This window comes from Falco naumanni, chromosome 2 (assembly GCF_017639655.2).
Source record: "Falco naumanni isolate bFalNau1 chromosome 2, bFalNau1.pat, whole genome shotgun sequence".
Lineage (NCBI taxonomy): Eukaryota > Metazoa > Chordata > Aves > Falconiformes > Falconidae > Falco > Falco naumanni.
The window spans coordinates 9,500,586-9,526,244 of record NC_054055.1 but is presented as its reverse complement, the minus strand read 5'-3'; the positions used below and the strand labels follow the sequence as shown (position 1 = coordinate 9,526,244).

Genomic DNA, 25,659 nt, shown 5'->3' with positions numbered 1-25,659 from the left:
TTAGCCCTGCCTGATTAATAGTTTTGGGCTACACAGCCCAAACTTTGTCAAAACCTTGTTTCGGCAGGTCAGGGAGTGTTACAGATCCATCCACACAACCTTCATCACTCACATGTAGGAAGCGTGTGTTTGCTTGGGACTGGAATAAGCTTTCAAAAAATCAAAATGGATTTTTTTTCCTAGTATAGCTAACCTGACAGCATTCAACATGGTCACCTATGGAGAACGAGCTCATACCACTGCTCCTCACCACACAGCTAAACCTCTGGAGTGAGAAACTACCGAATGAGTGCAGAGGCTCACCATCTGACATCGTGACTGCTCTGTGTGTAACTAAAGTTAATCCTCAACTAGTTTTTCTCCTACTCCAGAGTCAATCAGAAACAAGACATTTACAGAACTCCAAATCTGGCAAGGGATAAAAATCCATGTCCTTGCAAAACAAACAAACAAAAAAAAAATCCAGCTCCAGAAACTCATGTTTCATTATTTCAATGCACTTTTATTGCTAGAAATAGCAGTTGCACCAGTAAAAATTCATGCTTTGGGGAAATCATTCATTCTTTTTCCTTCTGCATTCCCCAATGAGTAGGAAACATACACTTTTAAATTCCAGTCATTTTTGACGCATGCCAAGGACCACGCATAAGCCAGAGATGAAGTATAGTCCATCATCATATGCCTGGAAAGAGAAATCAACCATTTCCCATGGCCTATTCTGTTCTCACCTGCATGAAACAAGCAGGAGAGCCACCATTTAGATGAGGTAGCCGAACACCACAGACAGTTTCTCGGTAGCACACAGACGTGTACATAGATTCTGAATTTTTAAGGTATGTAAGACCTAAGGTTTCAACTAAATTTGATGGGAAAAGTAACAAGGAAAAACAATTACAAATAACAGAAAACCAGTCACCTAATTCATAAGCTGGTCCAAGCATTAAGAACTTGATACAAAATGCACTTCAGTTAGTCTCACAGACAGAAACAAATGGAATAGTAAGATTAAAAACCAAATAAATAAAAAACCCACTAACAAAATCACACTGAGCAATTTTTTGTTTTAAATGCATTTTCTCAAAATTTAAAATTGCATGTTTAAGGTTTATTAAAGGCATTTTTTCTGATTATGAAAGGAGTGAAAAAGAAGAGAGGAATGAAAGTTTAAGTCACTTATGCAGATTGAAGCTACCAAGTTTTTTTCTAAACAACAAAAGCTATTTCCTGAGACAGTAGGTTTACTAGCAGGGGGAGAGAGAGAGACAACCTGATTAACAGTATACAGTAGCTGTTAATTTGGATGGTTCACAGCCCAGTGCAGGAATGTCCCCACGTCCTCACACAATGTGGAAATGTTTCTCCCAGAATCTGCACTAGGAATAGCATTCTGAGCCATCAGTGGGAGCAACTGGAACAGCCTCTTGCTTAGCTAAACCACAAATTTGTGATCCACAAATCTGTATTTACTCCTGCAGATCCCGTTCCTTGCCTCGCAGCAAACCCGGACATTACCATACATTGATTAACACATCAAGAAGATACAACAGTATTTCTAAAAACTTGACTGTAACCCAGCTGATTAAGAAAACAATAACAATTTCTTGTTTCAAAAAAATTCAAGCCCACCATGTTATAATAAAGTACACAAGTGAGAGACTAGAGTTTATTTACAGCAGACAACCAAAAATTGGAACCATTGGATTACCAACAGCTTTCAGTCAACAGGTTTCAGGCAAATTCTACATAGCTCTTCCTTTTCCCCTATGGTTCTTCAAGTCTTGTTCTTCACAGTCTCTTAGATAATTACCTTGCTCAAGAGCATGAAAGGTTCAGATTGCAGAGTCTGAACATAAATGCCGTGTTTAACACAAGGGATTGACAGGAACTCCATTGGAAAGAAGATGCAGAGTGTTTTAAAAGATAAAATTTCAGTTTCGGGTTTGCTTTGTTCCCAGAGGATGGGAGGAGACTGGAAACAGAAAAGGCCACCTGGTGTCTTAGGAAAATACTCAACTATCAAGCACATCAAAGCTGAGAAAAACTTTTCAACAGAACTGGAGTTTTAAGAGTCTGGGGACAAGAAGCCTTAACCAAGTCTTTCTGAAATGGAGTTTTCCTTTAAATTGCAAAGAATCCTTTCTGAAGAAGGGCTTCAGTGTGAATGAAGCCAAAGCTGGAAAATGAGGGGACTGCCCCAGCCATTTATTAATGTCAGATATGCTGTCTCATGAATCAGGGCAGTTTGTCTGTTTTGGAAGCCTTACAGAAAGCCCAGTGCACCTGGCTTGTTGAGCTCAGCATCAGTCTGTAGGCTGATCCAAGAGGATAGCTGCATTCTGTGTTTTGAATAGTTTGTCCCGCAAACAATTTTTTTTAAAAGGCTTTTATTGAAAAGCCATCAGCAAACAGATCATGCAGAATTCGAACAATACACAGGATGAGGGGGGGGGGGGGAACTCACACAAGGCACAGCCCCGATTATTTGTCACTTCATAAGATCTAGCCAGCACAAGTGTCACATTTGCTCTTCAAGAGAACAGCTTTGAAAGCTTCCCGATTTGAAAGAGCTAAGTGTTTGTGGGGCATACACACACACAAAATACCCAGCGTTTTCTTTGGCAACTATCATCCCAGCAGCAGATATCTCAGAATGAGGACAAACCGCAAAGAAGAAATGAAACCCTGAGGCAGACTGCGCATGCTCAGCCAGTTATCAACACAGCGAGTCTGGGCCCAGCCCTGACCATTCAACGCAGTGCAGAATGGAAAAGCCACCTGACGCAGCTTTGATTAATAAACTGCCAGAAAACTAGGAAGAAAAATATTTACTTCTTTTCCAGCATTGATTCCAAAGGGTAAGGGCTGTTCAGTTTCTGTACAAATGGCACAGCCAGTTTCCCCATGCCCTCCCTACTTTCTATCAAATATCACAGTAAGATGTGATTTCTGTTCCCCCACTATCCCCATGCCCCTGACATGGCAGTTTACACCAGCCGAGGATGTCTGAAATTCAATCCCGCTGAAGGCAGCAGGAGTTTCATCATCATCAGCACTGCCATTTAATCCACTGTATATACCAGCAGTCAGGGCAATCACTTAGCACAGCAAGGAAGGCATCAAGCCTAGAACAGGGAGTCTTTATGGTATAGTACAGCATTTGAGAAGAGCAGAAGAGGAAAGAAAGCCAGAGCAGGCAGCTCAATCCATGCACTTTGACTAAAGTTTATTATCTGAGAACCCTCTCCACCCATCTGCTGCCTCCTTTTCTCACAGGCACAAGCAACAGTTAGCATTGCAACACAGGTGAGGAAACAGGAGTGAAATGTTCAAATTACCATGTGATAAGGCCTGGCCCTACTCCCAAAGCGAGTGGAGATATACAGGCCACAGCTGGTGCAGTACCACTTCAGTGGCTGTACCTGGCCTTTTCAATCCACTGCTTCATGTAGCAGATTTCCAAGGCTCGAGCTTGCTGCACAGATTTGGGGTCCAAAGGGTTGCGGCTGCGTAGGTCCAGGTGATGGGCTCCATCTGGTATCACAATCGCCACAAGGGAATCTGTGATGTTCTGGGTCACCCCACCTGCAGACCAGGGGTCCAGGCCACCGTTGCTGTAAGGAAAGAATACCTCATTAGGGTACACCTGCGCAGCAGTCAGCAGCGGCGGGGCAGCTCACATCAACATAGCCACGCTCACTTGCAACTAGCTTTGCACAGGTACCAACAGAAACAGGCCTCAGCCCTGGCTCAATGGCTTGTGCCCACCCCTGTTAAGAGCAGCCCTCTTGACAGAGGTATGGAGCTACTAGCAGCTTAAACAAGGCTATGCTTCTGTCATTAATGATCTGCTAACTCAGATAATGACCTATCGTAGTGCCACAGCCTCTGGAACTAGATCTGCTACCACTTGTCACTGCCATAAAAGGGTCAGGTTGCCCTATACCAAGACACGTCCAAATTCCCAAATCAAGGCACTTTGCTTTCCTTCTTCAGTCTGCCATAAACTAATAACCAAGTAGACCCTTTAGAGTTTAATTTTCAGGAAGTTCTACCTTTTGCTGTCTCTGCTGGGTGCCAACTTGGTTTTGCAAAGAAATTCTTGGACCTTCTGTTAGTCCCTCTAATTCTAGCAACAGCAATATTAAAATAAAGCTTTTATCCCTCAAGAAACTCTCTAAAATGACTCTTCCTCTGTGACAGAATAATTTCATGCAATTTCCTTCCCCCCCCCCCCCCCCCCCGCCCTTATCCCAAAATCACTGAAAGGATTCCTTGTGCTATAGATCTGGCTCCAAATAATGCCTGGTCTATGGAGCATGCCAATGGCTGAGCTGGGGTGAGAGTTTTGCATCTCTCCAGAGCTGGGAATGAACTGACCCCATAATCTCTACTACATCTTATTCTCTTTACCGCAGTGTTCTTCCCACATGTGATCCATCTTTTTGCACAAAGAAATCAACATCTGTATACTTTTGGAACTATGCAAATCTAGATCTGTTCCTCACTTAAAACACTGGACCTGCCCACAAAAGGAAACGCTAGAGTATGTGAGTGTAAACTTCTAGGAGGATCTAAGAAATTAAAACATCCTTGGACATTAACAGCTATGCAGCTAGAAAAACACCACTATGGCAGCACCAGAAAATACCAGAAAGAAATGATAAGTAAATATGAGTTTTGTAGAAATAACTAAGAGTAAAAACCTGATGGGGTCTGAACTGATACTTTGTTTGTTTCTCCATTGAAAAAAAAACCAACCACCAAACAAGCAGTATGAATCTCTGGTTTTTTACTTTCTGTGATTCTAAATATGACTTAGGAGAAGAGAAACATTGTGTATCTGTAAAACAAAAAGCATACAGAGCTGCCCAATAAGCAAAAAGCACTGGATTTAAAAGGTCACCTGAATCAGCAGAGCACCTTGGCAACAGAGGGATGAGTTGCTGAGAGACCCAAGATGTACATGAACTTGGATCTTTTTGGTCCCAGTCATGTGGAAGCTAAGCATGCCACAAGAAAACAACACACACTGGCTTTTTTGGGAGCTTCTGGCTGCGTCCTCTGTGCTCCTGCCAAATGATGGCACCAGAGGCACTGACGCAGTCTGGGAAGTGACACTTGCTGAAAGGAGAAGGGGGGGGATCGAGAGCTCATCACAAAATCATTTTAAGTTTTCATAGTTTTAGAGAATAAAGGTTAATCAGTACCAATGGCATGGATTCTTTATGTGTTAAAGCTAAGTGTCCATGTAAGTACTCAGTTGCCCATCTTTTACAGGACAGAAGTTTCCCCAATGTAAACAGAAGTAAAAGAAAAGAATAAAGAAGTCTGTCATTCCTTTCTAGCAGTAGCCAGGCAAATCAGGCTTCAGAAAAAAAAAAAATGCAAAATATCAGCATGCTAGTCCTGTTTTCAATTCATCGTATTTCCTTGACAGCATAAATAAGGTCCTGCCTATCCCACAGCAAACAGTTCCCTTCCCTATCATCTCTTCAGAGCCTAATCAGCCCTCTAGTCCTTCTCAGAAGAAGTTTTACACAATCTTAGCAGCACAGTCTGTACATCCTTTAATAGGCCCACTCTTCACAGTTGCTGAAACAAAATAAGTTTCCTTTTATTAACTTTTATCTCTCACCTTTTCTCTTCAGCCAGGCATTTTTCTGCCATCTCTTCTTTTCCTCCATTCTCCTTTATGCTAACAATCCCTGCTTCTGCACATAGATCCAGTATCTCAAAACAGAGCCTACACTTTCTGCCTCTTCCCTGCCAGAGCAGAACTGGATAGGTGGGTGCCCTAAGTTAGAAGCATACAACCTAGGTGTGATCCATCCAGATTAAAAAAAATACAAATTTTTAGACTGCACATCAAATTGCATACTGTCTGAAATAACCTGGGCTGATTTTGACTATCATAGTATGTTGGTGACAAGACACTACCAGCTGCTACAAGCTCTCTGCCACCACATGCATGAACAGTGTTAAATGCCATTTCCACCACCGTGCAACACTTCTACACCAAGTACACAGCATGTTCCAGCAAGAGTATCAGGAGTGGAACCTGCTGCAAGAGAATGGGCAAACAGGGTTCTGAAAACCCCATTTTCCTCAAACTATTGTTTTAATAAAGATGCGCTGCTCAGGACAGGCAAGCAGTATCTGCCTACAGCCTAAGTACCCACTCACACACTACGTACCTCCAAGAAGGTACCAAAGTAGCAATGGAGATTCTTGTGTTGATACCATGCGATACATACAACAGTGTGAATCTGCAGAGTGATGCGCTGTTCATAGAGGGAGAAGCAGCCACACCAGTTTAAGCATCGTGGCCAAATCCCACTGCGGCTGGATAAATCCACCCTACAGTGGTCCTTTTCAGATGGAGTATTTTTCCCTTCCTGTGCTACACTGTTGTGCAAGTTGCCTGACACTTGAAACACAGTCCTTTTCACCCCACAGGGAGCCACATCCCCTGGTAAACATAGGGATATTTTTTGTAAAGCACTCCACAGTGCTCAGGGATAAAAGGCTCTTATATAAAATGTACAGTGTTGACAATGTATTTGTTTGAAGAGAAACAACCCAGCTTGAGATCCAGAGCTTTGTGTGTACAGCACTTCTTCATTCATTTGGTTGCTTTCAAGCTTTTCTCATTTCAAGCTCCTTCAGCTGGCATAAATTCTTAAAACACTTACTTAGATTTGTTTGCTTGTCTATCGCTTACAAAGTAGATTTCTACTGTACAGAGCTGTGAAGCCTTGGAAATGAGCAACACTGCAGCAGAAATTAAGTTAAACCAACAATTATTTTTTTTTATTAAAAAGTTTTCCAAAAAAGGATGGAATTTCTCACTAGACTAGATATCCTGCTGGGACAGAAACAGCAAGAGGCAAACAAGAGGGAGGCAACAGGCCTTTGGAGCCAAACAGACCAACGTTAACAGCTGAAATCTGGAGAATAATCCCCAATTCAAGTGATGGCTTCATATTTTTAAAATACACACCTATTCACCAAGTCCAACAGACTAATTCAGAGTTGTGGTTTTGTTTAAAAAAGTGGTAGGGCTTGCTTTTTTTTTGTTTGTTTTTTGTAGTCCCTCACACAATTTTAACCAGAGCACAGAGGAACATATATCCAGGAGCTGCCTAGAGTGCACGATCAGCACAAGTCAGAACTCCTGAAGCACAGGCTTCAATGGGTTTATTAAATGCCTCCCTACCACATCAAAACTTTATGAACAGCCAGTACTTAACTGCTCAAAACTTTCTATCGCCACACTGCAAAATTACAGCTACACAAAATTCCCTTTAAAGAAAGCAGAGTTTAACCTAAAAATAAGGAAAGTGAAGGCTGAGTAGAGAGCAAGCAGCATGCACTAGTTTTTACACTAGACAGAAACATTTCTTTCACCTTTTGTCCACATACAAAGATGTTTCAGACAAACTTCTGTTGTATTACCAGTACACCTTGCTAGAACAGAAACATTTATTTGTATTTGGAACTTAAACAAGTTTGTTGAAACTTGTCTAATTGCCAATAATAGGAAAACTCCAAGTTATTTCCCTCTTTTCTGCAAAGGGAAAAATGAAGGTCACTCCAGCCCTTCTGCAAGGCTATCACCCAGAGCAATAATTTTTGTGACCAAGAACCTGTGTTATAGCTAGAGCTTGTTTAGGCTTTCTTTTACATGGAAGAGACAGTGCTTTGGCTTCATAAAAGCTAGACTGATTTACCAGCATGAGAAACTTTGACTTTGGCCACAAGATAAGGAATCCACGTGGGAAGATTACGTTTGGCAGAATCCCAAACCACATTCTTCTGTTAAGAGTCACACAGGCAGCAATGGAACAGTTGACTTCTTTGGCCACTGCAGATTGACCATTTTACTCTAAAGAGCAACACAAAGCAAGCCAACCACTTAATCAGTTGAAGTGCTGGAGACAGACCTGTTAGATACTTATAAGACAGGCTCTCTGCACTGACAACCTAAACTGGTAGGAGATTCCACTCTATAAGATGAAATAAGGCTCACCTGAAAACGATATTGCTGTATGAACTGATGTTTTTCCCTCCATACATAGAAAGAATCCAAGAGGGGCGTGGCCTCACCTCCCAGAACCTGTAACACTGGTCTGAAAATGCATCAAAGTCCCATTTCTGAGGCTCAAACATGTCATTGACACCATCTGTGCACATGGGCATCACCATCTCAGTGCAAGCCTGAAAAAGAGCAGGGTAAACAAGATGTATTCCCAGGAGACTGTCCAATAGCTGTTAGTGCAGTATTTAAATAAAAAAGGTCAAACACCAGTTGATAAGTAATTACTGTCAAAACATCATAGAAACATTTACTTTGGAAAAGACCTTTAAGATCATCAAGCCCAACCATTAGCCTAACACTGCCAAGCCCACCACTGAACCATGTCCCTAAGCACCACACCTACACAGCTTTTAAACACCTCCAGGGATGGGGGCTCAACCGCTTCCCTGGGCAGCCTGTTCCAATGCTTGGCCACCCGTTTGGCGAATACCATTTTTCCTGATCTCCAATCTAAACCTCCCCTGGTAAAACTTCAAGCTGTTTCCTCTTGTCCTGTCACTTCTTACTCAGGAGAAGACAGACAGCCACCTCACTGCAGCCTCCTGCCAGGCAGCTGTAGAGAGCGATAAGGTCCCCCCTGAGCCCCCTTTTCTCTGGGTTAAACGCCCCCAGTTCCATCAGCTGCCCCCCCCGAGCTGTGCCGCAGCCCCTTCCCCAGCCCCTGCCCGGCTCTGGACACGCTCCAGCCCCTCCGGGTCTGTCTGGGGGTGAGGGGCCCAACGCTGAGCCCAGGGCTCGAGGGGCGGCCGCACCAGGGCCCAGCACAGGGGGACGGGCACTGCCTGGCCCTGCTGGCCACGCTGCTGCTGACACCGGCCAGGGCGCTGCTGGCCGCCGTGGCCACCTGGGCACACGGGGGGCTCATGCCCAGCCGGCTGCCGACCAGCCCCCCCAGGCCCTTCCCCGCCGGGCAGTTCCCAGCCCCCTGCCCCCAGCCCGCAGCGCTGTGGGGGGCTGGTGTGACCCACGGGCAGGGCCCGGCACTCAGCCCCGTTGGGCCTCATACAACTGGCCTCGGCCCCTCGGCCCGGCCTGCCCAGACCCCCTGCAGAGCCCCCTGCCCCCCAGCAGGTCACACTGCCCCCAGCTCGTGTCCTCTGCAAACCGACTGCGGGTGCGCTCCAGCCCCTCGTCCAGGTCACTGATGAAGATACTGAACAGAACTGGCCCCAGTACTGAGCCCTGGGGGACCCCACTGGCGACTGGCTGCAAACTGGATTTCTCTCCGTTCACCATCACTCTTTAGGCCCAGCCATCCAGCCAGTTTTCTACCCAGCCAACACTACACCTACCCAGGCCATGAGCAGCCAGTTTCTCCAGGAGAATATGGTGGGAAACAGTGTCAAAGTCTTTACTAAAGCTCAGGTAAATAACATCCACAGCCTTTCCCTCATTTACTAAGCAGGTCACCTTGCCATAGGAGATTCAGGTTAGTCAAGCAGGACCTGCCTTTCAGAAATCCACGCCTACTGGTCCCGACTGCCTGGTTGTCCTGTACGTGCTGTATGACGGCACTGAGGTCAGACTGGCAGGCCTGTAGTTCCCCAGATCCTCCTTATGGCCCTTCTCATTGACACCAAGGAAAAGTTTCACCTTTCACAGGAACTATACTCTGACACCTTAGCGACACTAGCTAAAAAAAAACACAACTATATCCTGGAAGCAACACAGCCCTCACCATGCCAACTAACCTAACTCACAGTCTGTTCCTCCTTGCCCCCTTCCCCACGTACCCTCAGAAGCAGGCAGGGAACAAGCTGCAGAGTGGATATGTTGTTTTGATGAGCCCAGTTGCCATATTCTTTGTTACCCATATGGTGTTTCCCTCCCTGTCACAGAGGACAACTTATAAAGCCCACACATCTAGGGCTGTGCAGAAAAAATACATAGGAGGCAGTAGTCAACAGCACACAGTTACTACCTGAACATTAAATCCTTAACACCTTGCTTCTGGAAGCAGCTGCCCTGCTCCTCAGAAGAGAGACTGTATGGAAGCGTTGCACGTGCTTAGTAAATGGGATGGGGAGTGCAGAATGCCCTGGACCACTTACCACAGGGATGTGTAGTTTTGTTACCTACTTAATGGGAAAGGTTGGGTCTCGGCAAGCTACAGGATAAACAGGTTTAGCTAAAAGAAATCAGTACCAACATCAGTATCCTGACATACTTGCATGCACAAATTGGGGTGGATGGCTGGGATGAGGAAGGAAATTAGAAGACCAGGATGCTGCTGCACATCATTTACCAGTCTATATAAACAGCTGAAACTCAACAATTACCTAGATAATGAAGACTGAACCTAAACCTGAGAAAGCTGCTTCTCTTCTGCCTTGCCCTCCCCACTACAATCATACTTGCTTCATGATTACATTTGTCATCCATACATCAATTACATCTGACAATATATTGACAGCTAAATTACTTGACAATTCTCACCACCTCTAGCTCAAAAATCTCATCAAGCTGCAATTTATAAAGAATAGAGTGCACACCTGATAGTACCAACCCAACTGGCCCAGATTCTTTGTTGCAGTCTCAGACATGTCTAAGCATGAGGCTTCTCCTGAGTAATTGTAGTATAAATTTACTGCCTGGAAAACATTCTGCAGCAACAGTTTGTCAGAGAGAGTGGGATCCTTCAAGAACTTGCAGACTTCCTGCAACACAGAAAGAAGAGTCTAAATCTATAAGAAATAAAGATTAATGTTACACTTGATAGGATATACATTTCTTCTCAAGTTACCTAATTCTCAAATTAGTCAGACCACTTCCAGAAAGCATCTTTCTATGCAATGATATACCCTGAGCATTATCATAAAAAGCCATATGCATCATAGTAGCATGCACTATGTAAATGGAACCTGAAACTTTACATTTCCTCATTAAAAAAACTTTAAAAATTAGTACAACCTTAATATTTCATTCACCAAGCTTTTCAGTCCATTCCACATGCAATAAAATAGATGATACTTAAAAGAATATTTAGCTTTTCTGTAATGAAAGGTAACACATGCAAATATATATATATATATATATATATAAAACAAAGAAGCTCCAGGTACAGGTTGGAGTTCCCTGCAGTTTGCTGTAGTACAAATGGAAAAATCCATGTAAGGAAAGCTCTAATATTTCAAATTTCTTTTATACAGTAGTACTGCATTGCAAAATTCTTACTACTTTGTGTTCAGAAAATGAGGTGGTAGAACAAGGCACTGTTTCACCTGTGAAAAATTAAGAGCGACCTCAGGTAAAGTTTAATTCAAAACCTTAACTGAGGATACAAGTAGTGGAAAAACAAGACCAACCAAAGCCAGAAAAACTACCGCCCCAGGAAGTTTTTTAATGTTAAAACATTAAAAAAAACAAATGTGAAAATATTCTCTTTGACAAGGCTTTCTCCTTACTCCTGCTCCCATGGAGTTAGGACTAATACAAGAACGGTGAAGGGCAAGAAGCTGTGAATCTGAGCTCCCAGCCAACTGGAAGAACCCAGTTTCTTTCTGCAGGGAGCAAAGGATGCACTACAACTCCAGTACTGCTCCAAGGACAGCAGCACAGGCACAACTCAAGGCCAATGCTAATCATGCATCTTCCAAGAGTCATAGAATGGTTTGGGTTTGAAGAGACCTTAAAGATCATTTAGTTCCAGCCCCCTACCATGGGCAGGGAACACCTGATCAAAAGTCCCGTCCAACCTGTCCCTGAATGCTTCCAGGGATGGGGCATCCACAGCTGCTCTGGGCAACCTGTTCCAGCACCTCACCACTCTCACAATAAAGAATTTCTTCCCAGTATCTAATGTAAATCTACCCTACTTCAGTTTAAAGCCATTCCCCACTGTCCTATCGCTACAGGCCCTTGTAAAAAGCCCCTCTCCAGCTTCCTTTTAGGAACTGCAGGCTGTTACAAGGTCTCCCTGGAGCTTCTCCTCTCCAGGCTGAACAACCCTGTCTCAGAAGTGGACTTACTATCCTTCCCTCCCCTGTATCATCTTTTCCCTTGTTTTCATTATGGAAGCTAGGAAACTGATCCCTCCCTTGTTCCCTATAGACAACATCAGAGCCCAGCTTCCACATTTTGTCATTCCAAATAGGTTTTATGGTCTGGCTAGCTCAGCCATCAGTTCTTAACTCCACAATTAGAGGTTGCACAGCAGAGGGCTACAGCCCTGTATCTGAAGCTCAGATCATGTAGTAAGACAGAAAACAGTATTTCAGAGATAGTACTGGCAGCCCGCAAAAGAGAACAGGTTAAGCAACATGCATATATATCCAGATACCCAAACACATTTTTTCTCCCCTTTCCCAGCCTCAGAGTCAGATTAGAGCTTCTGTTTCAGAACTAAGTATCTGAAGAGCTTAACTCCCATTTCATACATTAATTAGCACTGTCCAGTCGAGCAGCAGCCTCTTCCATTTTAGTTTACACTTCAGTCAGAGATAGTGTGGACACAGGTGAAGGTGAGCACATTTCTTAGGTTGTGTCAGATTGATAAGAAAGCAGAAATACTTTTCAAGGTGTTCATACTGCCCTTTGCAGCCACCCACACAGGACAGGTGAATGTCCCTCCCTACCTCCATCAGACAGCTAGCTCTACACAAGGGAAAAAAATTTTATCTGCTGCTTAATAGCCAAAAATACTAGTATCTTATCTGCCTCACCTTCCATATACAGTAACCCAAAGCCACGTAGGGAAATTCAGCCGGAGTCTTAAAAGAACGAAAACACTCCAAGAAAACAGAAGTCTTGGAGAAAGCAATGCCAATAAATAGAACTGCACAAGGGAAGGTTTGCAAGTGTGAAAAAGTGGTTCTGCTTTGAGAAGTGACCCTGCAAGGAATACATTTGTGGGGATCTGCATTTCCTTTGTCACTACATTTCCCACATGAAAAAGGACATTGGCTTAAAACTTTCTCTTCAATTGCAAGCAGTGTCAGCTAAGCCTGGCATCAGAAGTTTTAAGTGCATGTGCTTTTTCTGCAGCATTTCTGCTCCTCGAGAACAACTCCCCAGGACAGCTGAGGTTTTTCAGTCATTGTTGGCACTCTTCTTCTGCTGGGCTCTTGATGCAACCTATTAGCCCCACAAATGGCAGTTAGTCAACAAACCAGTCAATGCACAAGAAGATATTGCCCTGGTTCTCTTTTTTTCAGCCATATGGGCTCTACAGAGACAAAAATAAAGGAAAAGGTACAAGGCTAGGAGAGAAGTGAATTGGTTAAGCCAAATGATCAACTCTACAAGACAATGATTCTCGTTACCTGTATAGGCCAAGCTGGCAGAGGCTGCAGGAAGTCAGCTTTATAGGGATAGTTCACCATAGCCAAGTTTACCCATGTTTTACTCAGCCAATTTTTCAACATAGCAGCATCCTGAAGATTTTTTAATGGGCTGCACAAATGAAATGTGTTGGAAAGCCACTGTAAACCTGCATCTTTAATAAAAAAAATTAAACAAAATAATATTTAGACTATTGTACCATTAACACGTAGGTCAGCTGCGCTGCTGCTAAAAAAATCTTCACTTAGCATAACTAATCTGGTGAAATTCCACATACAGGCATAGCAGATCAAATTTTAGTCAGCACCTCTAAGTGGAGGGAAATGCAATCTGCTACTTCAGCATATGGGTATGTCACAATTAAGGTAACATTATTCTTATCAGAAAGATGCCAAATGTCTTGTAAATCTGTCTGGTTTTTTAGATAAACATCAGGGCAAGCTTCTTCCAATGAGAGGAAAACTTCAAACCAGATACCGCACAGTGCAAGGACTATTAATAGATAGTTCTCTTGGTACTCTCCTGGCCTTTATTTTATCTGGTCTAGAACTCATCCAATTCAGCTTCCTTGATTTTAATTACCTAATTCATCATACCAGGCTTTCTCTTTAGGACGCCGAAGTAGCAAGATTATTTTTTAAATTTAACTCCTTTGCTGTACAGTGACCTCACCCGATATAGAATCATAGAATCATTCAGATTGGAAAAAAACTTTAAGATCATCAAGTCCAACCACTAACCTAACACTGCCAAATCTACCACTGAACCATGTCCGCAAGCACCACACCTACACAGCTTTTAAACACCTCCAGGGATGGGGGCTCAACCGCTTCCCTGGGCAGCCTGTTCCAATGCTTGACCACTCTTTCAGTGAAGAATTGTTTCCTACTATCCAATCTAAACCTCCCCCCGCACAACTTGAGGCTGTTTCCTTTTGTCCTATTGCTTGTTGCTGGGAGAAGAGACTGACCCCCACCTCACTACAACATCCTTTCAGGCAGCTGTGGATTCATAGAAGCATTTTGGTTGGAGAAGACCCTTAAGATAGAGTCCAACTGAATCCCCAGCACTGAATCCATAAAGATTGCAGTGATCTTCTATATCCAATTCCCTCAGTTGGTATTTAAATATTTATTTTTTTTTAAAGTAACAACTATCTGGCCTACTTTGTCAGAAAGGAATACAAGCCTTGAGGTTCTGATCTGGAGGTAGCTGCTTGTCTGATCTTAGGGATGATTGGACCTGGATTCTGAATCACACCAGGTCTGAACAAAGTATATTTAAAAAAATAACGCTAAACTTATTTGGAAGTTTTCAGTACTGAAAGTATAGTTTCAAAAAACCCAATACATATACAGGTGAAAGTCATAACACAAGCTTGCTGATTTTATGAAATTTTAACACAATCCTGAACACTACAACCCTTCGAAAAAGTATTGGTGAGGTCTTACCTGTTGAAGAAAGGTGGTTAATGGCCTTCCAGGAATTCCGGATGCTTTCTGCGCAGCCCGTCCCACTCTTTTTGAAATCATTGGTCACTATGCTGAAGTAAGCGCCACAGGGAACCAAATCACCAAACTGCCAGATTGGGGCAGAGGCTGCCAGAGCTCTGCAAAGGGACATAAGATGCTGAACTCCTGCAAAGTGAAATTCTGTCCTCTGGTCAATACCGTCCCTACAGCCACTAAGTAGAATTTATAATTCAACTTGAACACTGAGCCCCAGGCAGACTAACCATAAATTGCAAAACTATTCCATAACTCCGCATGCAAAGGCTGTTGAAGGTTAAGTCTTGGACACAAGTACAAAGATATCAAAAAAACATGAAGTAGAATTTCAGACTTGCTTGCTTTATTATTTTTCATTCTCATCTCGCAGCTAGGTCTTTCTCACTGGCAGCTGTGCAAACTCAACTGAAGAGAGCCCCTGCCCACAAAAGTCTACTCTCTAGCAAAGGTGGGGGAATTACTGGTTTTGTAGGGTTTTTATGATCTGGTGATCATAAAAAAAATTTAGGTGCAAAGTCAGCATTCATAATTGTTCTTACAAAACTAACAGACAGCTCTCAAAATATACACCACTCAGTACCTGCTGACCTAGAGTTATCTTTATTAGGCAGTGTCTCTTCCCAAATTCAAGGTAACAACTCCTCCTCCCAGTAGTGAAAAAAATCAAGCCAGCTTGAATTATGATACTTCTCCCAGTATCACAATATTTATAGCTCGGAAGCAACAGGTGCCTGCTCTGTTTGAGCAGGGTGAGTACACTCACCCAGCTACCACATGGGGGTACTTCATCCTAAACCAGGCTGCAAGCATTCCTCCATAAGATCCTCCTATAGCTATGACAGGACTGTAACGGGCTCCTGCAATGGTTGCCTTTAAGTACTCAATCAGTACTGCAAAGTCTGCCAGAGCTTGTTCTGAGGTCAGGTAATTCAGATGCTTGGAATCCTGAGACAAAGAAAACAGGTTATGTACAGCACAGGAGTGATTTCCCACAGCAGTCTTTCTATTCCCCACAGCAGCTGTAGTTCTAGATCTGTGCTAATGAAATATTCTTTGCAGGCGTGTCCCTTGAGATTTTTTTTATATCCTAGAATTGATAGTTACAAAAATAGGACAGTTGTGTGCTTCTAGCACATTTAAGTCTTACTCAGGCTAACAGTCATTGCAGTGGCAGGAATTACAATAGGCAGAATTATGTTTCTATAGAACACGTTTAAGGAAGACAAATGACAACACTTACACTAAAAGACTCATTCCCAAAGGGCAAAGATTCTCCATAATATCTGTGTTCAGCAAATACCAACATGGCCTTAAGTTCTTCAGCCACATCCCACATAAAACCCTAGTTAGAGGAAAACAGACATTTAAATAACTTGGATCAATTATTTTCAAAGTCTACTTTCAATCTAGTGTATTCCAACTCTTATTCTCTGATGAGAAAGCTATCACTATCAAAATACAACTAGAAAGCCAAAGTGCAATCTGGTTTTCAAGTATGACTGAAATGAGAAAACACACAAACCCAGATATCTACCCATAGAAAGGGACACGTACAAAGAAAATACACATATTTTAATGCTGCAAAATATTAAGCAGTATTGTTTTGTGAGTACACACAGGCAATCTTGCCAAAACTCCTACGCACAAGCTTAATCCATAGGAAATAAACGTATGCTCAACATTGAGTTAAGACTACATTAATTACAGAAAACACAAGATTTGTTTGGCAATAAGCGATAACCTAGAACATTGCAATACACTTATTTTGAACTAATAAATTAACTACAACTTGTTGACAGCAGCTTGTTACCACCAGTTATGGAAACAGGCGGACAGAGATCGCCTGCTGACAGAACAAAGTGGGTAAGCAGTCCTTGGTTGCTTTGAGCTCAGCATATGCCACCTCTTGTTGCGTTACTGGACTTTGTATTGAAGTGGCTGAAAAAATACCCACACACTTTGTTCTGCATTTGTTTCGCTCAGGGAAGTAAAAACTTCCACGTCTTCCACTTCATATTTTTCTTAGGGGAAAAAACATCAAAACTTCCCATTTTACTCGGGGAATCTGAAGTACTAGGATAGGTGTATTTTGGTCCAAAATCTTGCATTCTTAGCTTGAGGCACCTTATGTTTCCTCTAGAAATCTTCTTCACTGCTCCAGGAAGTTAATACAAGCACATCCCTTTGATTTCTATGGGCTTCAAATGGGACCCTGACCCCCCTAAAACTTTTTCTGCACTTCCGTTCAGCTTCCTCTTCCTCCTGTAACAACCATAACAATCACTACAAACTTCTCTTTAAATGATATTCTGACCCTGTCTCCTTGTTCTTATTTTTTCAGTATGCCACTACTGGAAAGAAGGCCTGTAATTCAAGATCAAGCATCTATTTTCCACATACTGTATTGTTGCAGAACCATGTGATGTCTCCTTCGTTGCCTGTATAAAACAGTATTGGTCCATTGTTTTTCTTCCAGTGCTGATCTGCTACTAGATACCGTTGCTGGAATGTAAGGTTTTCATCAAATCCAAAGTGATCAATCTGTAAGAACAAGGAAACAACATTTTCAGAAAACTAAAATTAATTCCGGAGTCCCCTGGAAGTGCTGACAGTCACTCTGCAGATGAAAAATAAAGAAAAGGAAAAAACGTTTTACCAAGATAAAAAAATGACATTGAAGTAATTTATATTCATAATGCACCAGAATTCTGCATTATCAATGAAACCAGCCCGAACTACAGGTGTATATGCTGAAGGATAAATGTTTTTTCAGCCATAAAAAAAAAAAACACGCCCTTTTTATAGTATCATACTTAACATGAGATATAAGTATATTTAGGAAGTCGGACAAATCTGCTGAGGGGTCACAAGGTCTATGATGTAATAAGACTGTATCAAGCAAAAAGTCATTGTTACCCAGTGTTTTGAGTCTTAGGGAAAATCCTTACTGGCCTTACTTATTAAAAAAAAACCAAACAAACTCAAGCCAACAAAAACCTCCCACTTCCTTCTCTTCCCCCTTTTGAAATAAGATTGACATTTAAACAGATTCTTGTCACAAAGTGGTAGATTTTTCTTAATTTTTAGAAAATAATAATTTTCTGTAGTTCTTGTGCTACTGAGATTTTTCAGATAGTTTTGTGGAATGCTTCTCCTTCTCTCCTTGCAATTTTCATTAATCCCTATACCCACCTCAATTTTTTCCACTGCCCTACAAACATTGCAAGCCTATACATACACCATTTAACGCAGACCCCACAGAAATTTCAGCTTTATTCCCTCAGAAATACAATTTCAATTCCTAAGGTCAATTTCTCAGCTTGTTCACACCGTTTTGTATGCACTATCCCCCTTGACCCTTCCCCAAGCATTCATCTGTCCGGGAAGGTTTATCAGTTCCTTTTACAAGGTAACTCCCTGCATGGGCATAATTTTATTCTGGAATACCTGTGCAGGCTTTTACTATAAAAAACAAAAGAACCCCCCAAAACAAAACCAACACACACCCCCAGAACTACTCCAAGAGGAGTTATCCTGCTTAATCATCCTGTACTCACAAATCATCACTACTTTTATTTATCAGTTGAAGATGACCCGTAGCTTCCCAATTTGGCTTCATTAGCACAAAGCATCATCTTTTCATAGTTTCTTGCTGGTGGTAACAGCCTGACATCTGCTGGCTTCAAGATCTCAGCTCACCCATCTGCCTTTACACCAAGAACTTTGTCAAATCTCTCAGATGCTCCAAGAACCAAACTTTAATGTTAACTTTCAGATGTTCTGAAAATAGGAAACGTGAAAAAAGCACCAAATCACACACAAACCCAAACACCTGCTGTTACTGCAGTGACCTAAGCACTAGGCAGGTTCCTCCAGGCAGTTAAGGAAAGCCTAACTGTTGACCTGCAGGATCCAGCTATTCCACACCACGTACTTATATTTGCTTTGGGTCAAAGAGTGCAGGAACTTATTTAAGATACACAATCTGTTGCAAAGTGCCTTCTCCAAACACTCTCAAAAGTTTCTCACTCTTGGACTGAAGTGAAAGGACAGTTGTGTTGCAGCTCACTGCTAGCAGAACAGCAGGAACAGCTGAAGGTCTGTGTGTGGTCTTGTCAGATATGAGACAAGGTCCTCACTCTGAATAAGTTAACTTCAGGAACTGCTTCCAGACCCACATAAAACTAATTTATGTATGTTCTACAGTTTTGCTCAGCGGGACCATTTACTACTTATTTATAAGTATGTGGTGATGTTATTATATATGTATTTAAGGGCTTTTTCACTGAACTCAAGTGCTGATAACATACGCTGGGCTTATTTTACACTGACAACTCACATGCTCCCTTTTTTGTTTGCACAGTTACTAATTTCATTTCAACTTCCTACATCAAGCATAATCAAGAGTCATTAGATATAGTGATTAGATTTAAAAAGGCAAAACAAGGTCAGCAACTGAAAAAGTTATTGGCCATAAGACCTTGGGACAATTAGAAAAGGATTAGCTAAGGCACATTCTAATAAAAAAAAACATAGTATAGTTTAATAAACTCCAACACTGTTAGAAAGTACAACTAATACGTCTTTTGTTCCAGGACTGTTTGTAAAAGGGAGAAGTATTTTTCTATTTAACTTTTCTGGTTAGGCTGCTAGCCAGTGATAAGAAAAAAAAATAGGCTCATGTGTTCTGTCTGCCTTTTATAGAATCATCTGAAATTAAACATTTCACTTGAACTTGATTCTGCATCCTTTCTGCCTGAAGCCACAGCACCAACTACAAAACTACACCACAAAAAGTATTCAGCTTCCCTGAACTACAAACATGTACAAAAATTTTCTCCGTGCAGGCAGCTTAACATGAAAAAAAAAAAAGACATAGTGAAGGGGGAAAAAACCCCCACACTCCAAAATCTGAATACTTTAATGGATAAGCATCCTTTTGGCACCAGGCTGAGACTATTCAATACAGTCCTGCAGAACAGATTCTAAAGCCCATCTTACTGTTCCTATTCCACAGGCTGTGTCCTGGTTTCAGCTGGGATAGAGTTAATTTTCCTCTTAGTACAGTGCTGTGTTTTGGCTCTGATGCGAGAACACTGTTGATAATGCGCTGAGGTTTGTAGTTGTTGCTGGGTGATGTTTGTACTAAGTCAAGGACTTTTCAGTTCCTTGGGCCCTGCCAGCCAAAGGGCTGGGGGGAGGCATGGGAAACTTGGAGGGGACACAGCCAGGACAGGTGACCCAAGCTAGCCAAAGGGATATTCCATACCACATGGCATCCTGCTGAGTATATAAACTGGGGGGAAAAAAGAGGAAGGGGACACACATTTGGCATTATGGCATTTGTCTTCCCGAGTAACCATTACGTGTGATGGAGCCCTGCTGCCCTGGGGATGGCCGGACACCTGCCTGCCCAGGGGAAGCAGTGAATGAGTCCCTTGCTTTGCTTGCATGCACAGCTTTTGCTTTATCTATTAAATTGTTCTTATCTCAACCCTAGAGTTTTACGCTCCTTTCCAAGCCTACTCCCCGTCCCTCTGGGTGTGAGACAGTGACCAAGCGGCTGTGTGGTGCTTGGTTGCCGGCCGGAGTTAAACCATGACAAGCTAGCAAGCTAGGATATAATTAGCCCAACATGAATATATTTTCCTGAATGACAGTTAATTTTCTTGAGAGATATATTCTACTATAAGAAGGTTTCCTTATAATGTGATCTCTCAGTCTACTCCCACAAAACAAACCCCCAAATCCCCATGCTCTAGTGAGTCTGCCTCTCAATACCAAGAAGGAGAAAAGCACAGGAATTTAAGTTCTCTTTTGCCAGTTTTAGTAACCGCATTGATCAAAGCGTCATGGTTCTCCATCTTGACTCTGAGCCACACTGTAGACTCACTCACTGCCAGCAGTCACATTGTTCTTTCCTCATTCTGTAAAATTTTGATAGCCTCACAGCAGCTAAACTGCCTCTGTTCATCATACTCATGACACACACCATGGACATGTGTAAGATCCCAGCCTGGACACAAGTCCAGACTTCTCCAGAAAAAAAAATTAAAATCACAAGTACATATTACTCAATTGAAGAGCAGGAATTCCTTTATTGCTAGATGATGGGGCTTCAATACCTTGTAGTAACTTGCTTTTGCAAGGCTGAGACACATAATGACTAAAAAAAGCTAATGCTTCTAACACAGGCAGAGGAAGAGAGAGATGTCACAACTGCTGGTTATTGCCAAGAATTCAAAGAAATTCTGAATCCAGAACATCAACATGCAGTTTGGAGGTATCCTCACAAGAGTAAAAACAGTTTGAAAATTTATTAAATCAGAGGGAAGCACAAGAATTGATATAAAATTGTGCTGAAGAACAGCAGATGGAGCTGTCGTGTAGTCAAACTGCTGCAGGAACCTGCAGGGCTGCACGTGGGAGCTCTGCTCCTCGTTCAACAAGCCCTGTCCTTTCACCATCCTTTACAGAACACGTATGCAAGCAAGGAATAAACCCCACAAACTGTCGGAAGTATACTTTACAACTGACATTACCTAGGTATATTTTTTGTAGCATTTTTTCTTAAGTCAGATTCCATTAAAAAGTTAAAATTTTCCACACTTATGCAAAATGAGCAGTGGCTTTTGCAACCAGACTTACACTACAACAGCAAAAGAAAAAAGCAGTTTAGTACATTCACAATACATAAACTGTTGGTTAAAAGTAACAACGGTCAAGGTATACTAGCATGTACAAGGGGTTTTCCCATTACAATTTTCATCATTACAATTAATGCCAGGATGTCATCAGTAAGTACAAGGTCTTGAGCAACCTAACACATCCTTGAAGTTGGCCCTGCTTTGAGTGGGAGGTTAGACCAGATGATACGCAAAGTCCCCTTCCAAAACGAAACTGTTCCAGGATTAATCCAAAGCAGTTATACAGCCTAAAATGTTAAGCTTCAGTAAAGAGGACTACCTAGCAAGTTTGGTTAGAAATAAGAATATAGTCATCATCAGCAATACAACAGCAATGTTTTATTACAAATGAAAGTACAACATGCATAAAACACTGCATAGAAAGAGTCATCCTGATAGTAGTAAAATGACAGATAAAAATAGAAGAGTACTGAAACTAATATGTTATGAGTAAGTTTCCCTTAAACTTTTGTTACCTGATGTAGGCAGGATGAGAATACTTTGAAGAGCTGCAGCTGTGAGGCAAAGAAAACAAGCAACAAAACTTCAGTTCCCTGTACAAAAACCTGTGATCCTCACTTGATTACAAACAGGAACAACCTTTTATCTTCCTGCAGAACTCCGAGTTCAAAGATTCACAAAGCATTTGAGGAAGACACATACATAACACACAACAGACTGCTGAAGAAGCAGCCAGCTCCAGATGGAAGACTGCAGCCACTACCCAAAGCACGGCTGCTGAGAACTGCACTCCCCGAGTTTGATTAAAACCAGCAGTAGGCAGCACGAGACATTGTGCACAAGACGCTGAAGGCTCAAGTCAGTTTTGATTCTTTAGCTCAGAGAAACTTTCTACAGTGAAGTGCAGCTCACTGGCTCAGGAACAAGGAGCCTTCTCCAGGCTGGTCCACTGAACAAATTCAGGTTGGAAGGAAGGGCCAAAACCCACCTTGCTGCCTTCTACCTGAAATACATGGCACATTTCTTTGACTTTACATTATATGTGCACATGTATCACATGCTTTTGTTGAGCTCTCAAAGATGACTTCTCTCAGGATGAGGTTTTTTAATGTGTTTGTTGGTTTGGAAGCCCATTTAAAACAAAACAAGCCACTCTGCCACACATCTTCCCTGGGGAGGGTACAAAAAAAGCACAGCAGATGTTAGTTAGCTGTTCTACAGATGTTAGTCTGCTTAATATACTCCTGGAAGTATTCAGGAACTATGGCAATGAGTAAAGTACAAAGACAAAACAGGACATGTGGGCTAAAACCCACTTCCTTCTCAGCAGCACCTTAAGGTCAATAGTGATTACAGAGAGAGGACAGCAAACCCAAGCTTTTTACCAAAAAATAAAAAAACCCCAACAACAACAAAAAAGCCCACCCCAAAAAAACCCAAACCCAAAACAAAACTTCAATTCATAGAGTAGCTTCTAACCAAAAGCATTTAATATCATTCAAGAAGGTAGACAGCACCTGGTAGTTTTGTACTTTTGAGTTTCTGGCAAGATTGTGCCTGCAAGCTTTTGTCATGGCTTGTGTTTTGATCCTCTGTGCAGTAGCTTTATTTTCACAAACTTGGATATTCCATGTGATATCAAGTCAGTTGTTTTACTGGTGAGAAGCCAGGGGATTTAAAGAGTCACACTCCACCCTCCACGCGTTCATGGAGTTCTTTTGAGTGCTCATCCTGTCTGAATTATTTCCTGAAGACAGGCAGATACAGGACAGGCTGAGGATATCCTCCTGCATGAACAGCAGCGTGGGCACTAGCCTCTTCGGGATTACACCGATGTGTTTCTATTCTTGGTTTTGCTCTTGATGAGCTGTTGGGGCTCTGGTCCAGTTAACTGGCCCTGTTAGTTTTATTTCCTTTTATAATCTTTGCTTCTGCCACTTAAGTTGCAGACCCACGATGGTAGGGTCTGCCTTGTCATCTTTGTACAGCATCGTATTCAAGGGGGGCCCAAACTAAAGATTCAAGCCATAAAAAACATTGCAGCAGTAGAGTACCACTAAAAAAAACAACACACTCACACACCATTTATGTCTTCAAAGCAGGGCAGACAGAACCAGAAGCGAAAGCTAAAAAAAATAATGCTTAAAAAAAGGCCTCCCTCCCTGACAGTATTGTTGTTTTGTTTCTTCCTATTGCACATTTATGTGCATTGTAGCCTGGCAGGACTGAGGCTTCATCTCACCAACAGCTGGTAAGGTTCTCTCAGTTTGTTCCTGCTCATTTAGTGCAGAAGAAAAAAGATCAAAACAAAGCTAATCTTGATTTTTTTTTTTATCTTTTCAATTTTAAATGCAAGGAATGAGGAGTTTCCTTGCTTTCTAGCCTGACACTTGTGCAAGGGACAGCAGAGACTGAAGATTTGCACCACTTGAAATACGCAATCATGTGATGCTCAGTGGAAAAGCGGGGAGATGTAAACTGCACCTTCTTGCATCAGGCCTTGTTAACCCATTAACTTGAAGGTCCTCCACAAAAATATATAAGTAAATTGGAAGATAGGGACTCCATGTCATTGCAATCTTCCACACTTCCCATAATTCAGAGGTTTTGTTCCTAGATTAATAGATCTGTCACATTTAACAAAAGACATAGCACATATGCTTTTTTGTCTGTTAATTGATTCCAGCTCCTATTCTACCAGCAATGGTCTAGAGCGACTGTTAGCAATTTTTCCTTGGCTGGAATTAGCTTTCAGCCAAACACTGTCCCCAAAACAAATACAGGCTTAAGATCCTTGTAACAAAAGGATCCCTTCCGTTGCAACTATGTCCTTGTGAGCACACTGACCTTTGACTAGAATCATGCTTCATGTATTTTTACTGAAGGTTCTTCTTCTATGCTGCAGAAATCATGTCACCTGCTCCTGGGAGGCTGCAACTGTTCAAGGAAGTCTGCTTTTAGCACACATATATCACTTCAGTGATTAAAAAGCACTGAAAAGGAAAGCCTCAAACAGGAACTCTACCCCTGCCCTGAATCAGAGTTTGGACAAGCCACTTGACAAGACCAAAGAACATTTAAACAGCTACAGGATATGCTGTAGGAAAGCACCAGGTGACTCAGGTCAGCCCTTGTTAGTAACGAACAGTATATGATGAAGCATTACTTTTATGTTGGAAACGTTAGCAGCTAACAAGAACACAAACAAACTGGTTTCAACTTCCACAAACCATTAGTAGTTTTGTGCTGCAATTGAAACTCCAGATTCTGCTTACCATGTAAAGATGAAGCCCATGAACACATTTAGGCTTTCATTACTTACGCGTAAAATCCTCCAGCAGTCACAGTGAAGATGCAATTCCTAGTTAAAACTTCTCCAGTTGGAAGGACAGTCTGAGAGGTCCTACAGACCTTCCCAACATTTTCTGTCCCAGGCTCAAGGGCTGCAAAGCCCCAGGACAAGGGATAATGGGTGACCAAGGCAGGAGATGGCAGGAATCACTTCTATCAACTTTACTGCTGACTCTCCCTAACCATACCCACCACTGCCCTTTTCCAAGCAATCAAGAGGCTTGTGCTGCTGAGAATCAATCAGCTACATAAATTTATAACAAACTGCTACTCACACTGCCCAATATCCCCATAACTGATGGTCCCATTCAAGGCATTATGATCCTGGCGAAATTCTTCCAAGGGACAAGGCATATGGAACAACCAGGTCAGAGCTGTATTACCCAAATATAAGGCTGAAGTAAGCTCAAAGATGATGCACTACAACAAAAACAAAAGTTACCCTTGTGAAAGGTCTCGCAGACCTTTAACAGGCAAAGCCCTTTAATTTTTTCCATCTGCCTTCCAGATTGAATTACAAATACATCGCAGTTGGAGGATTAACTTCAGAGGACAGGAAAAAATTGGACTTGAACCTCCAATATGTCACAGATTAAACAATATAAAAACATTCCAGTTCTGCTGAGAGTGTCCTAACATTTTGAGCAGGACTAATCGTTTAAACAAAATATTTTGTAAAATAAGTTTGATCATCTCTGATCAAAACAGTTTTCATTTGGAAGATTTCCTCAGTTTTTTTTTTTTAAATTGAGACACAGGGAAGAGCAATATTTCA

General features: G+C 42.1%; 1 protein-coding gene across 2 annotated transcripts in view; it reads right to left on the bottom strand.

Annotated features, from left to right (window-relative positions):
- Window positions 1–481: 481 nt before the first annotated feature.
- Window positions 482–25,659, bottom strand: part of LOC121083183 (prolylcarboxypeptidase) — a 34,386-nt gene continuing 9,208 nt past the window's right edge. For both annotated transcript variants that reach the window (XM_040583287.1, XM_040583288.1), the window contains exons 2-9: window positions 17,287–17,427; window positions 16,127–16,228; window positions 15,650–15,831; window positions 14,830–14,987; window positions 13,360–13,532; window positions 10,591–10,755; window positions 8,030–8,217; window positions 482–3,611 (exon numbers count right to left, since the gene is read on the bottom strand). In XM_040583287.1, coding sequence (XP_040439221.1) covers window positions 3,407–3,611; window positions 8,030–8,217; window positions 10,591–10,755; window positions 13,360–13,532; window positions 14,830–14,987; window positions 15,650–15,831; window positions 16,127–16,228; window positions 17,287–17,427 — 1,314 coding nt within the window. In that variant the 3' untranslated portion in view covers window positions 482–3,406. The remainder of the gene's footprint in view (window positions 3,612–8,029; window positions 8,218–10,590; window positions 10,756–13,359; window positions 13,533–14,829; window positions 14,988–15,649; window positions 15,832–16,126; window positions 16,229–17,286; window positions 17,428–25,659) is intronic.